At 42.6% G+C, this 14,969-nt stretch overlaps 1 protein-coding gene across 1 annotated transcript in view; it reads left to right on the forward strand.

Annotated features, from left to right (window-relative positions):
* LCP2 (lymphocyte cytosolic protein 2 (SH2 domain containing leukocyte protein of 76kDa)) overlaps positions 1–14,969 on the forward strand; it is a 62,731-nt gene that overhangs the window by 2,965 nt on the left and 44,797 nt on the right. Inside the window, exons 2-3 of the mRNA XM_006864828.1 lie at positions 2,170–2,232; positions 7,701–7,747. Coding sequence (XP_006864890.1) covers positions 2,170–2,232; positions 7,701–7,747 — 110 coding nt within the window. The remainder of the gene's footprint in view (positions 1–2,169; positions 2,233–7,700; positions 7,748–14,969) is intronic.

Here is a 14,969-nt window from a genome sequence, read left to right on the forward strand (position 1 = left end):
TTCCTCTCTCTGGGCCTCAGTTATTTCATCTGTGATGCCAGGAACTGCTCTAGACCAATACCTACCAAAGCTGGCTGCTCATAATCCTCTGCTGGTGGTGGTTATGTGCCGTTGAGTTGGTTCCAACTCATAGCGACCCTGTACAGGGTTTCTGAGGCTGTAAATCTTTACGGGAGCAGAAAGCCTCATCTTTCTCCTGCAGAATAGCTGGTAGTTTCAAACTGCTGACTTTGCGGTTCGCAGTCCGATTAGTAACCACTATGCTACCAGAGCTCCTTCATAATCCTCTAGGGTGTTGTCAAAATGACAGATTGTAGACAGTGATGCTAGTTGTACAGAATAGCAAATGTGATTGCTGGTGATACTCGTGGTGGTATGTACCATCAAGTTGGTTCCAACTCATAGTGAGTTAGAACCTGTATAGGGTTTCTGATTGTAAACCTTTGCAGGAGCAGAAAGTCTCATCTTTCTCTCATGGAAAGGCTGGTAGGTTTTGACAGCAAAAAATGTTTTGTCAATATATTTTACCACACACACACACAAATGATAAACATATAAATACAAATATTTAGATTCCAGACCCCCAGACACACATTCCTGGGTCAGAACCAAACATTTAGGCCTCCGTCTGCAGGTCTATCAGTTCAGAGTCAAACATAGCACTCTGCACACCCAGAGATTCATCTGATAGCGATGACAGTGGAAATGATTAATTTAAGGCAGCAGGATATTCTAAGAACTGCTTACACCACATTGCATGCCAATAAAAAATAAGCCCATAGTTCCTTAGAGTCCCTGGGTGGTGCAAACGGCTAATGAACTTGACAGCGAACTGAAAGCTTAGAGGTTCAAGTCCACCCAGAGGTGACTTGGAAGAAATGCCTGGTGATTTACTTCCCCAAGACTCAGTCTTTGAAAGCCCTATGGAGCACAGTTCTGACACATATGAGGTCACCATGAGTTAGAGTCAACTTGAAACCTACAACTAGAGATGCCTTAATGCTATTTGTTTTTGATGTTGACCTCTAAATCAGCGTTCTGAGGATGATATTCTTCTCATGCTTTCAGGTTACGAGGTTACAACAGTGTATTTAATGTTTATGTTTGTTAGCTTTAAAAGAAGAAGATGATTTTCATTTTATCCCCAAAGAAGGCTGCCACAAAACTCTGAGGCCCACACTGTGGGAGGACCCTAAAATCCTCAAACAAGAACAGACTATGTCAGCTTGGCATAGTCTGACTCTAAAATTCAGAAAGATTAAGAAATGTGATTATTATGCTACTGAGGATAAGGGGGAATGGACACCTCATATGATTATCAAATCGCATGACCTTTTAGGAATGTACCACGCCCCTCAGCATGCTCATGACTGCTGATCCTACAACTCTAAGAATCAAACAATTTATCTCACATAGAGATAGAAAACAGAAACCACATGCCAATGAATGTTCTTGATCTAGTGGATCTAGGGTTGAGACCCTGACCTTTTCTTACTGTATGTAAATTATCATGCTATTGAAAAAGGTAATATTTAGAACAGCCATTGTTGGAACAGCAAATTTTAGAAAACAACCTAAATGCTCACCAATAAGGGCATAATTAAATAATATTGTAGTCATTAAAATGATATTTCAAGTAAAACTGTAATCCTATGAGACAATGTTTATATTATCACTTTAAGGAACTCTAAAAGAAAGCAATCAGGCTAACAAGATTGAATAGAAATTATTACCTCAATTATGTTTAGAAATATGCTTAAAGCATTGAAGGAAACATGCCAGAACATTCATCAAGGTTATCTGTGAGTCGTGAGAGATGGAGAGTATGTGTTTTCTTCTCTCAGCAACTCCTCGGTAGTTCCTTCAGGACCATATGACTCTAGCTAGCAGTAAGGTTCCTTTATCCAGCCCTTGGGATGCCATGAAGACAGTCTCTTTTAGTACGGTCTTAAAATGAGGCAATATCTCCATTTCAGACAGCCCCAAAGGGATAGTGAAAGGAGGGCTGAGGGCTGAGGTAAGGACAGGCCCTCTGTGAGACAGAAGAGGAAAGGGGAGAGTCTGGCCAGCCACAAGTACCACAAATCGCTAAGCTTCTGGGGCAGTCAATGGAGGGAAACCAATGACATGAGTCTACCCACCACCGACAACATCTCCGTCTCTTCGCAGCTGAACTACAAGGACTGTGAAAAGGCAGTGAAGAAGTACCACATTGATGGGTCACGGTTTCTGGTAAGTTCTGCACAAACATAAAAACCAGGGTGTTGTGTGCTTTTCCCAGTGACTGCTAAGTCAGCTAGTCTACCCTGTCCCTGTGGCTTCCTAGGGCCAATGCTTATCTTCAGCCCTTTGTCTTCTTCAGAGGTTTGACAGAAGCCTCTTTTACACGACCTTTCAGAACCCTTCTATGGCACACACCTCTCAGCTCTTGCCTTACACACAAGAATACTCTAAAGTCAAAGTAAAAGGAGGACTGCAATGATAATTACCCAAAAAATAACAGCAACAAAAAAAAGAACCTAAACAATATATTCAAATGTCATCCATACCTTGAGAAGCTCAAGATGGGAAGAAAAGACAATTTGGGGGACCATAATATTTCCTTCTCCCATCTCTCACATATAAGTACATAGTCAGTGAGCAGAGTAAAAGGTGACTTGAACCTCTTTGGTCCTACTATTTTCCTTTTGTCTCTATCAAATTCACATAGTTGGTCTGGTGTCAATTTAATTTCAAAACGTTTAAGATGCAGCTGTATGTATATTAAGGATCGAGCCATTAAAGAGAAATGGATACAATTCTAATGGTGGAGATAAAGGCATTGGGTGGTTGAGGAGGTTGTCTGAGCATTTCCCTTGAAATGACAACTTCATGCATGGATAAGAGAGACCCTGACTACATCATTCCATTCATTCTGGATACTTTGCTTCACCCTTTCAAAAAGAAGTGGGAACAAAATGTCAAGGGTCACCTGAGGTAAATGTGCTCCATTTGGATTCTGAGTGGCGAGGGTAAGTTGGGCTGTGATTCACCATGAGGCCTAGTCAGTAAGGGGCCTCAGCCTTGAGACTTTAAGATTGCAAAGGCCAGAGAGTTCCTGTCCTCCAGCTCTAGAACACCTAGACTGCCCTCAACATCTGCTTGATCTCCTTTAACGATGGTGAGCCCAACATTGCCAATAATCATCTGCTCTTTTCTGGGCAGACTGAACTCTCATGCTGAGACTAAACTGATGTCCCTATTGGTCTTAGTTTTACTTTTAGGTACCACTTAAGATCTATTAATTACTATTCTATCTAGATCATTTATTCATTCATTCATCTATCCATCCACTTGGCACGCATTTCCTGAGTTTGTATTACATACTAGAACATGCCAGGCTCTGGGGACATGCTAGGGATAGACAGGTATTATAATATAGGACTCCTGCTTTCTAGAAGCTTACATTATGGTAAGAAGATATCTTCAGGATGAAGATTTCCTCATTTGCTAATGAAGAAATCCATATACAGAAGTGTTATGTGACTCACCCCAAATCACATGCCTACTAATTGGACTGCAGCATATATTTAATTTAGTCTAACACTGTATGAGTTCTGGTGTGACATGATAGGCTAAACACTGGACTGCTAATTGCAAAGTCAACAGTTCAAACCCACCAGCTGCTCCTTGGAAACTTTATATAGGGTAACTATGAGTCGGAACCGAGTTGATGGCACATACCAACAACAATAACAATACTGTATGAGACGTAACAATGCTATTTGTGCTATTAAGCCAGTAGAATTCCTGGAGCTATACACTTTCTGCTGTTGTTCTCACTGCTAACCCTTCAGCTGGTGCCTATAGCACCGAGAACAGACTTATCATGTCATCTGTAGGGCTGGTCCTTGTGGCGGTCTTGTGCCCTGGCTTGATGCCACAGTAGCAGACCCTGTGGCTCTGGGATTCCCCTGTACATTCCCTGGGCATGTTTCAGATCATTTGCCTGACTCGGAGATGGTATCTGAGGAGCTGGGTTACCCCTACTCTATCCTCTGAGACCATCCGCCCTCTGAGGGGCACTGCATTCTGCTCCTGGCATGTGGAGCAGGAGGAAGTGGAAAGAGGAGTGACAGGGAGCAGAACCCCATGCTTGCCCCTGCAACTGGGGCATTCAAAGGCATCTTTGGCTGAGATTCTCCTAGCCTGCCCCCAACTAGGCACTCTGGTTGCAATTGGGACTCAGCTGTGAGCTCTACATTCTTGTCTATAATATCCACATAGAGTGGAAAGCCCTGGTCTTTCTTCCTCCCACATTTTTTCCTCTCCCTTCCTTCCTTCTCTTTCTGTAGAGTAGCAGTTAGTGTGTTCCCTTGAAGAGGTAGGGATGTTTGTCACTGCCCCTAGTTTGAAGGCATCAAGCCATCAGTGGGAGGTGGAGGTGCTTCACTTCAGAAGATAGAAGAAGTGGAGGAAATATGCTTGGAGCCTGAGTTAGTTAGGAGGGCTAGAGGCTACATGCAACAGAAACCCAACCACAGTGGGTTCACCAAATCAAGGTTTATCTTTCTCAAGAAGTAACAAATCTACAGATGGATGCCCAGGGCTGGTACAATGCTCAAGGAAGACACCAAGAACATAGATGTCTTCTTGCGTATTAAAAAGCCTGTGGCTTCTTCCTTAGATTTGCAAATTGGATACTCTCCCTCTAGGCATCCCATCAGCCTCACAGGCAGAAGCTGGTGGACAAAGGGAAGAGTTAGTAACACAGGGAGTCTCTCCCTGTTTGTCTGTCTGTTTTCTGACATCTAGGAACATTTCCAGAAGATTTAAGGCTATATATTACTGGCCACAACTGAAGTCAGGTGTCCTCTGAGAGCTATGAGGACATCTAGGTGGTTAAATATTTGAGCAGGGTACATTGCTGCCCTGAAAAAAAGCTCAGGCCCTGCCAGAAAAGACCATGTGGGTCAGATAGAACTGTACTTCATGGGTTTTTAGGTGGCTGATTTTTCAGAAGTAGATTGTCAGTCCTTTCTTACCAGTATCTCTGAATACACTCGAAACCTGCAACCTTTCAGCTAGCCCTGAGAGTGGTTATTTTTGCACCACATGGTGTCCCTTGACTCAGGATTGACTCCATGTCAACTGACAGGCCAAGAAGGAAGAAAGGGAGAATGGACCTCGGGCCAACCAGCAGCCATGTCGTCCACATCACCTCTCTAGATGAGGCCCAATTTGCAGCTTTTCCTCCTTCTTTGCACTTCTCAAATACTCCAGAAAAAGCTACAAATCTAGCTCTAAAATGACTGTTACTGGAATTTCTGGAAGGTTTTTGAAGAAGGAGGATGGGTTGCATCACATAGCAAAACTCTCCAAAAGAAAATTCTATTTGAACATTTCTCATTTTCCTTCAAAGTTCCTATTCCTATTTAAAAGGATGTGTGTCTTTGCCTGACTTCCCGCTCCTGTTTCTCCAGTATGTTCCTTTCCACCTTCTCCTTCACATGATTCCTGGTCTCCCCTTAGCTTGTAGACTCCATCCAGCCAAACACAAGCCAGTGGTCAGCTACCTTCCCTTTCAGCATCTCCAGGAGGCCCTCAGATCCAACCCCACACTCTGAACAGGAGCAAGTCCCGTGTCCCTGAGATCCCAGTGGCTCTGGAGGGAGGTGATGCTGCTGTTCAATGATTTGGAAAAAAAAAAAAAAAAAAAAAACAATAAGAAAGAGTTAAGAAGCTTGATCACAAAGCCTGGTTCAGGACTCTTGGCTGACTGCTTTCACCCACTCAATGTTATCTCAGGTGGTCTGATAAACTTGCTGGGTCTGAAGTTACTCCTTACTGCTGGATCAAATGGAGTCCTGATGTGGTGCTATAGGATAAGCACTTGACCACAAGGTCAGTTTGAACTGCAAGGTCAGCAGTTCAAAATCACCAGTTGCTCTTTGGAAACCCTATACAGAGTCATTAAGAGTCAGAACCGACTCAACAGTAGTTAGCAACAACAAAACCAGCTGGATCAAATGAGCCCAATAAGCACATTGCTAGCACTTCTGGTGTGGCACTGTAGGATCAACACTGGACTATGAACCACAAGGTCAACAATTCAAACCCACCAGCTGTCCCTCAGAAACCCTATACAAGATCACTATGAGTCAGAACTGACTCAACAGCACTTAACAGCAACAACAACAATAATGATATCCCAGGAGTCCTTGGGTGGTAAAAATTGCTAATGCACTCAGTTGGTAGCCCAGGTTGGAGGTGCAGAAGAAAGACCTGGCAATCTACTTGCAAAAATTCAGTCATTGAAAACCCCATAGAGCACAGCTCTACTCTGACACACGTAGGGCCACCATGAATTGGAGTTGATTCAACAGCAACTTGTTTAGTTTTGTTTTTTTAAGTTGCCCCAGTCCTATCCTCTGAAGGGTGTGGAAGCAACCTCACAGGCAACCCTCAGTCCAGATGGCGAGAAGAGGCAAAAATCATTCCTGCCTAGAGAGCTAGTCAGAGTGCCAGCTATTCCCTGTCCCCTGGGTTGTAATTTCTTCCCTAACCTCCACCCACCCACACACCCAATTACATGTGCCAGGCACTGTGCCTAGCACATTATAGGCATTGCCTCACTTGATCTCCATAACCCTGGAAAGTAGGTATTATTATTACAATGACCCCCATTTTACAGATACCAAAGCTGGGACTCAAGAAGTTAAGTCTGTGCCCCACTGACATAGCTGCTAAGTGGAAGACCCGGGATTCAAATCCCTGCTGTCTCAAGAGCACTCACCCTGACCACCTAGCCATCTGGTCTTAATCAGAATGCAGTGAAGTCCCAGTGCATCTTTCTTTGCAGCAGTCTTGGTCCCTTTAATGGTTTCCATAATAAGTCTCTCTATTGTTCTCAGGATCAGGAAACCTATTTTCTTCCTCTTTTCAAAATGACTTCTTTCACCCTTTCCACCCTCCTCACAGCCAGTGCAGGCCCCCAGCACCCTCAGAGTGCTCTGACATGGAAGTAGAAGGGCTTGCAGGAAGAGATGGTTCCAGCCCCAGCCCCAGCTCCATCTACAAACTACAATTTCCTTCATATCCCCCTGCCGCAGCTTGGCTCTAACCTATAACAAGGGAACACTCATCTTTCCCTCATCACAAAGTTGATCTGAAAATTGAAAATCCTATAAGGCAGAGGCCCAGAACCAGTTTGTCAATAGTAGTTGGGAAGCCCCTTTATTACATTCCAACATCTAAATAATCTAACTAATAACATGGTGACTGTGACTTTGGGGATGTGGTGATGGTAATAAAAGGCCTGGGTCCTTTCTCTAGACAGACTTGAATGTAGATTAAAAGGGGATCCAGTCTAGAGTAAGAGACTAGGGAAGAGGTTGCAAGATGACCACATTCATTCTTCTGAACAAGACCACATTCTCTTTGGTCTCGCATAGATTTAGCCCTCATATGCATAACATGTTTGTTTAAATTAAAATTCTTTGTCAATATTTACAACTAATTCTGATTTGGGGATTCCCTTTGGTGGTAGGGGCGAGGCAATAGCAGGCCCACAGATTTGTATGTAATACCTAGAAAGTTTGGGTTGGGAAGAGACTTTCTCTCCAGTTTGCCTCAGTTCCCACCATGTCTTACTCTGCTGACCTAATGAAAAATTCTTCTTACGGGGTATAACCTGTCTGCCATATGTATCTTGGTTTCAGAACCTGACAGAAAATGACATACAGAAGTTCCCCAAGCTCCGGGTGCCGTAAGTACTCCCCCTGACTCTTTGGATGACTGAGAGAATGGAAGCTGGAATGGTGATAGTCCAGGGGGGAGCTAAGACAGTTAACTGTCACTGTTACTTTGAAACAGGAACATGAGTAGAGCGGTTGAATGCAACAGCAGGTTATGAGGAAGAGAACTTATGTGATGAGTTGGAGAAAGGAAGTAACTGATCGAGCCAGGCTTGTGTGTTGGCTGCTTTTGCCAAAGGCAAGCCTGACTTTAAATCATGTTTTCATTTTCTGTCTTCTTGATGGTGTGGTTTGGGTGTGTGAAAATAGTACTGGAGTTAAGACCTGAGGTTTTATCATGGCGTTACCACTGACTCAGTGGTTGCTTTCGTGATTACAGAGTTTCCAGCTCTGTAAAATGAGAGGGTTGGACCAGATGAAAGATAGCAATGGGCATCATTCTGTCTGTCAAAATTGGCTGTGCAGAAATGGCTGTCAGGGGTGTTGTGTTGAGAAAAAACCCTGAGGAAAGGGAGCCAAGAATTACTGATGTTCGCCATGAGTCATGAAATGGAAAGTTGTAGCCTTCTTGTTGTATTATTTGTTTTTCATCCTTTTAGTAAAAGTTTTCACATATTCAAATGTCCATAGCGGTCAGATGTGTGATAGACCTAGATAAAATGAACTAAGCTGGAAATTACAAAACCCCATCAGTTTACTTTGTAGCTTGTTGTTGTTTAGTAAGTCTCTCCTAGCCTTAGTCTCTGTGGTGGTGATGGTTGTGTGCCGTGGAGTGTGGAGTTGGTTCTGACTCATAGCGACCCTGTACAGGGTTTCCGAGGCTGTAAATCTTTACGGGAGCAGAAAGCCTCATCTTTCTCCCGTGGAGCGGCTGGTAGTCTCGAACTGCTGGCCTTAAGGTTCGCAGCCCGATTCGTAACCACTACACTACCAGAGCTCCTTTGTAGCTTACTGCCATAGAATAAAACATGGAGTATGGGTATAGAGAAATATTTCTGCACTATCATAAAAACAGCAGCACAATTACAATGGTAAAAGTAACCAACAAAAAGATTTATTGTTAGTGAAACAATAGGGAGTAGTGAGGATTGTGGCAAATTGAAAATCATATGAGCAGTGACTGCTCACCTTTAGTCAATGTGAACCCAATTATGTTCAATCTTAGAATTTGTCAAGAGCAATTAGTAAAATGGGGTTGATGTGATGCATCTCAGTTCATAAATGTTGGCTCAAATATTATCTTCTTGCTTTTATTTAATTTTTAACTTTTTAATGTGACTAGGGTGAAAGTTTACAGAACAGGTTGGTTTTCCATTCAACAATTCCTATTCATTTTGATTTGTGACATTGATTGCTACCCCCACACTGTAACAGCAGCCTTGTACTTAGCACTTTGGATTACCCTTCTTTCCTATTCCTTCTTGCCTTCTGGGCATTATCCTTCGGTTGGTTGCTCTGGTGAGTGTGGGCCTCCCTGGTCTTATTGTCTGTCTGATACGACTATTGCTTGGATAAAAGTTGAGCACAGGGGAGGCTTAAAGGGCAACTAAGGGCCATGGTCTCAGGGGTTTCACCAGTCACAAACAGTCCAATAAGCCTTATCCTGTTTTATGATTTTGAGTTTTGTTCCACATTTTTCTCCCACTCTACCTAGGACCTCTTACTATGATCCTTTTCAAAGAGTTTGGAAGTGGTAGCCGGGCACCATCTAGTTCTTCTGGTGTCAGGGCCATATAAGCTGTGGTTTGTGTAGTTCATTAGTTCTTTGGACTAATTGGCTCAAACAGTTTTCAACATTGCAAAAGCCATTTCATCTGGCTGCTACCAGTTTGAGAACTCCACTCTGGATTTTCTCTAGAGATACTGTCTCTTGCTTTAAGGATCTTCGAGTTCATAATAATAATAACAGTGAAGTAAGATGTTGGGAGAGCTTATGAATAGCTAGGACTGCCGGAGTAGCTAAATTAAGTACCTGGGTTCTCTTGTCTGGAGCCAGCTGTTGCCATCAAGTCAATTCCAAATCATGGTGACCCCTTGTATGTCACAGTAGAATTGTATTTCACAGGGATTTCAATGATTTTTTTTTTTTTTTAAGTAGATTGTTGCTGTTGTTGTTAAGTGCCATTGATTCAGTTCCAAGTCATAACCACCCTGTTTAGGGTTCCCAAGGAACATCTGGTGAATTTGAACCACCAGCCTTGTGGTCCTTGTGGTCCAGTGCTTTATCCCACAGCCACACCAGGACTCTTTAAAACAGATTGCCAGGCTTTTTTTCTGAGGCACCTCTGACTGGACTTGAATCTCCAACCTTACTGTTAGCAGCCAAATATGTTAACCATTTGTACCCTTCTTGTCTGGAAAGGGAAGATAGAACAGAATAAAGATTTGCCTTTGGCTGCTACCTGCCCCCAGTGACAAGCATCATTGAGGATTGTTGACTCTTCCTAAGTGTTTATTCTAACTACAGGTGGCTATTTAAATTTAAATTAAATTAAGCTAAAATCTCAGTTCCTTAGGGGACCAGCCACATGTCAAGGGATCAATAACCACATCTAGTTAGGAACAGCTGTATTAGACAGTACAGATAGAGAACATTTCTATCACTGCAAAAATATGATGTGCTAGAGAAAGATTATTGTTCTATGTCAATGAGGGACAAGAGTCAGAACTGGTGTCTAGACAACCAGAGATAGGCCGCAGGTATGTTAAATGTGACCCACTTAGTGTTTTAAAATCAAGAAATGTCCCATATCAAGCTTCTGTGGTAATCGGTGGCCTGCGTTTCCCTGCAGCAGCCATCAGTGAATCTGTCTGCTGCTTCTTGTACATGGTAGTTCACCATGGTCCCCACCACTCCCTAAGAGGTTACCCCAGGGTGCCTCAGTCATTTATATCATATGCACAGTGACTTTGCCTTCCTACCATGATGAAGTTATAGGGGCCAGATTTACTTTCCGACCTGGATCAGCCAAATAATTACAGAAAATCTATGAAGCAATAGTTTCAAGACATTGCAGAGTGAGGGGTGGGAAAGAAGCTCAGAGAGCCCTGTGATTGCTCCAGCTTGCTTACTTGAGTTTCCAGGCCAATGGATAGAGGAGGGACCACGGATAGAGCCTGGTGAAGAGACAGAACTGAGAGGCTAGAGTCTTGTGTTCACTGGACAAATACCAGAGAGGAGAGAGTTGAATAGAGAAAGAGCTACTAGGAATTTCAGAGGATTCCTGTTCTGTAGTGTATTAACCAGTGCATGCATGTGAGGAACTAGCCAATGCTGAGAAAAGAACCCCCTAAAAGTTTAGAGATAATTTGGTTTTGGGAGCCTAAATTTGGAGTTTGGAGCCTAAAATCTGTTCTACTCTTGCCTAAGAAGTCTTAAAAGATTCATAGTAATCAAATTATTTCCAAGTTACTTTGCTGCAAACTATTTCCAAGTAACTTAAACAAAGCTCAAAAGTATTTGTGGGAATCCAATAATACATTGTTGTTGTTGGTAAGTGTCTTCCACTTGGTTCCAACTCATAGAGACCCTGTATAGGATTTCTAAAGCTGTAAATGTTTGTAGGAGCAAAAAGCCTCATATTTTTCCCACAGAGTGGCTGGTGGGCTGGAACCACCGACCTTGTGGTTCACAGTTCACTGCTTATCATAAAGAGCCACTGTGCTTCCCACAACAATACCTATCACCCACAAAAGCAAATTCACAATGTCAAGATCTAATTCGAAGATTAACAGGAGTGCAAAGAAGCAAGAGAATGTGTCTTTGTCCACACATCAAACCTGACCCCTAACTGATACCGATAATAGAATTTACCAGATAAGGACAATATGCTCAAAAAGCTAAATTGAGACAAAGAAAAGACAAAAGTTAAGACAAAAGATTAAAATCAAACTTTTAGGAATGAAAATTCTAACATCTGAGAATGTGTACATTGCTTGGAATTAACAGCACACTAGACTCAATGCACTTACCAAAAAACAAGACACTGCAGCAGAAAATGCTAATAAATTTGAGGACCCAGCAGTAGGAACTATCCCAAATTAATCTAAGAGAGAAAAAAGACTTTACAAAAATGAAAAGAGCATCAGTGAACTTTAAGCAACTTCAAGAGGCCTAATATACCACGTACATGCCTCAAAGGAGAAGAAATAGTTGGGGGCTGAGTGGATGGCAACTTACAGTAACAGCGGGCCAGCAGTACTATACCATGTGATGCAGTAGTTCAGTCAGAGTAGAAAGACAGCTGGTGTAGTGTTGTGGGATAATACACTAGACTGTACAGTTGGCTTCAACAGCAAGGTTGATGGTTCAAGCTCACCAGATGCTCCTTGAAAACCCTATACATGGTCACTATGGTTTGGAACCGATTTGACAACACTTAACAACAACAACTCATACCTAATTTTGCTCCCTGGACATTCAGGGGAACTGTAAGGTGAATCTTGAAATATGTAAGGAGAGTTCAGATGAAGAGCTGATCTAAGGACACTCCAGGACTGGGAAACCTATTATATAAAAGCACAAGGTCATCAGTGAGCTTGGTGGAACTATAAGTGGATAGGAGTGGTGAGAGCATATATACCAGGGAGCAGGAAGCAAAGAGGCTGGAAGGATTAGTGGGGTGCAATTTGTAAAACTCTTTGAGGGCCATTCTAGGGAATCTGGTGAGTTGGAAAACTGACCACAAGACAGAGAATATTGAGGTCCAACTCGTATCTTGGGTTTCTCCAATTCAATGTAAAAGAAAAGAGTTCTGGGAGCCCTCTGATTGCTTGGCGGCTAATGGAAAGGTTGACAGTTTAAACCCACCAGCACTCCATAAGGAAAAAAGGGGTTTACTCTAACCACATGGCAATCTGTTCCCATAAAGAGCACCCTCTGCCCCTGCCATTAAGTTGATTCCGACTCATAGCAAATCTGTATAGGATTTCCAAGGTTGTCAGTCTTTACAAGAGCAGAAAGTCTCATCTTACTCGCATAGAGTAGCTGGTGGGTTTGAACTGCCAACTTTGTGGTTTTGTGCTATGGAGTCCGTTCTGACTCATAGCTACCCTGTACAGAGTTTCCGAGGCAGTAAATCTTTACGGGAGCAGAAATCCTCATCTTTCTCCCGTGGAACAGCTGGTAGTTTCTAACTGCTGACTGTGAGATCAGCAACCCGACTCATAATCACTACGCTACAGGGAAAACCTATGGGAGCAGTTCTACTCTATCCTATTGAGTTGCTATGAATTGGAATCAATCTGATGGCACACAATAATAACCTAAAAGGTTTTTTAAAAGAGAGCCCAGCTGGTGACAGGACATCACATTCGGATGATAGAGATGGTTCCCGGAACAGAAGACAGCAGCCACACTTAGGACTGTAACTGTGGAGATGGGGGTTAATCAGGATGGGCAGACAGAGAGGGAACTTTCCATTTGGAGGATTCTTTTTCATCTTAATATTGAGCTCTGTCTGGAAAAGGAGATGGGGTGAGGACACTGAATGTCGATGGACTCTTATAAACACTTAAGTTGTGGGTATAGTGGAGAAATGTAGTGTTTCTTTATCTGTTTGAAAACTGAAACAAAACCTTGGCCTATAGTGCACACCCCTCTTCCAATATATTTGAATGTGTACTTAAGATAAGATATGAGGCCTGTCCACGTACTACAAAAAGTGAACATTGGGGAGACATCAAGGGTAGGTCCAGGCTGCCTTAATTACATGACTCTGAACATTATCGTCCCTCTTGGCAGAAATGTATAAGCACCAATTACAGCTCTGCTTCCAAATAGCTATGTGACCTGGGATAAGACCTAGATACCCTCAGTTGCCTGATCCAGAAAAGGGTTGTATAAACTTCATGGCTCATCTAGTTGTTTGGACCTTTGGTTTTTTGCCTCCATTTTTTTTTTTTTTTACTGTGGTAAATCCTTATAAAACAAAACATTTGCCATTTCAACATATTTACCATGTACAATTGAGTGACATTAATTACTTTCATCAAGTTGTACTGTCCATTTCCATGTTTTTCACCACTGTTAACAGAAGCTCAGTGTCATCTAGTATTAAAGTCTTATTTGTTTAGTTTGAACAGGTAGACATGAGCATTTAGTGAGTAAAAGTACAAGCTCCAGGATCAGGTTACTTGAAACTCAGTTAGCTCCCACTTACTAGCTGAGACTATGGACAGGTTACTCTAGTTCCCTGAGCCTCAGTCTCTGGATCTGTAAAATGGGATAATCATCAAACCTAAGGAAAATTAAAGGAAACAATAGAAATAACAATGGGACCTACATAAGAGCTAGCTATTTGGAATCCTAAGGAGAGATCTGTTAGAGTAGTGGTTACGAGTCAGGCTGCTAACCTCATGGTCAGCAGTTCGAAACTACCAGCTGTTCCTTGGTAGAAAGATGAGGCTTTCTGCTCCCGTAAAGGTTTCCAGCCTTGGAAACCCTACGCATGGTTACTATGAGTAGAACTGACTCCACACCCCTACCACTACCATATGGAGTCTTGGTGTGGCATTGTAGGATAAGCACTGGATTGCTAACGCTAAGATCAGTGGTTCAAACCCACCAGCTGCTCCTTGGAATCCCTATATAGGGTTGCTATGAGTTGGAACTGACTCGACAGAATTTAACAACAGTATATGGAGGCACCATAGGATAAGCACTGGACTACCAACTGCAAGGTTGACAGTTCAAACCCACCAGCCACTCTGAGGGAGAAAGATGAGGCTTTCTGCTCCCCTGATGATTTACAGCCTCAGAAACCCTGCACAGAATCGCTATGAGTCAGAATCCATTTGATGGCAGTGAGTTTGCTTGCTTTTTATTTTTGTTATATTATACTAAATCCTGTTTAGCATGATTTCAAGTTTTACTAATGTTTCTATCTTGTTAGAGCGAGAGAGAGGACTGAAGAGTAGAGAGGATATAGGCTTTAGGGTCAGAGAGATTCAGGTTCTAATGCTGGCTCTGCCTCCTACCCACTGTAGGAAAAGCACTTTAACAGTGAGCCTCCATTTCCTCTTTCCTTGGGTGTGATGGGTACTTAGTGCAGCATCTCACCACATGGCCTGGTGCTGTCCTCGCCACACATAGATATTCAATAAGCATTTGTTCTGTTCTCTTATACAAAGACTGTGTTTATGTACGGCAGGCCAAAACAAGATTACACTCTTCTGAATAGCTCTATATCCTTTCTGGGTTTTTTATTTCTTTCTTTTAAATTAGTATGAAAT

The sequence above is a fragment of the Chrysochloris asiatica genome, unplaced genomic scaffold (genome assembly GCF_000296735.1).
Source record: "Chrysochloris asiatica unplaced genomic scaffold, ChrAsi1.0 scaffold00071, whole genome shotgun sequence".
Classification (NCBI taxonomy): domain Eukaryota; kingdom Metazoa; phylum Chordata; class Mammalia; order Afrosoricida; family Chrysochloridae; genus Chrysochloris; species Chrysochloris asiatica.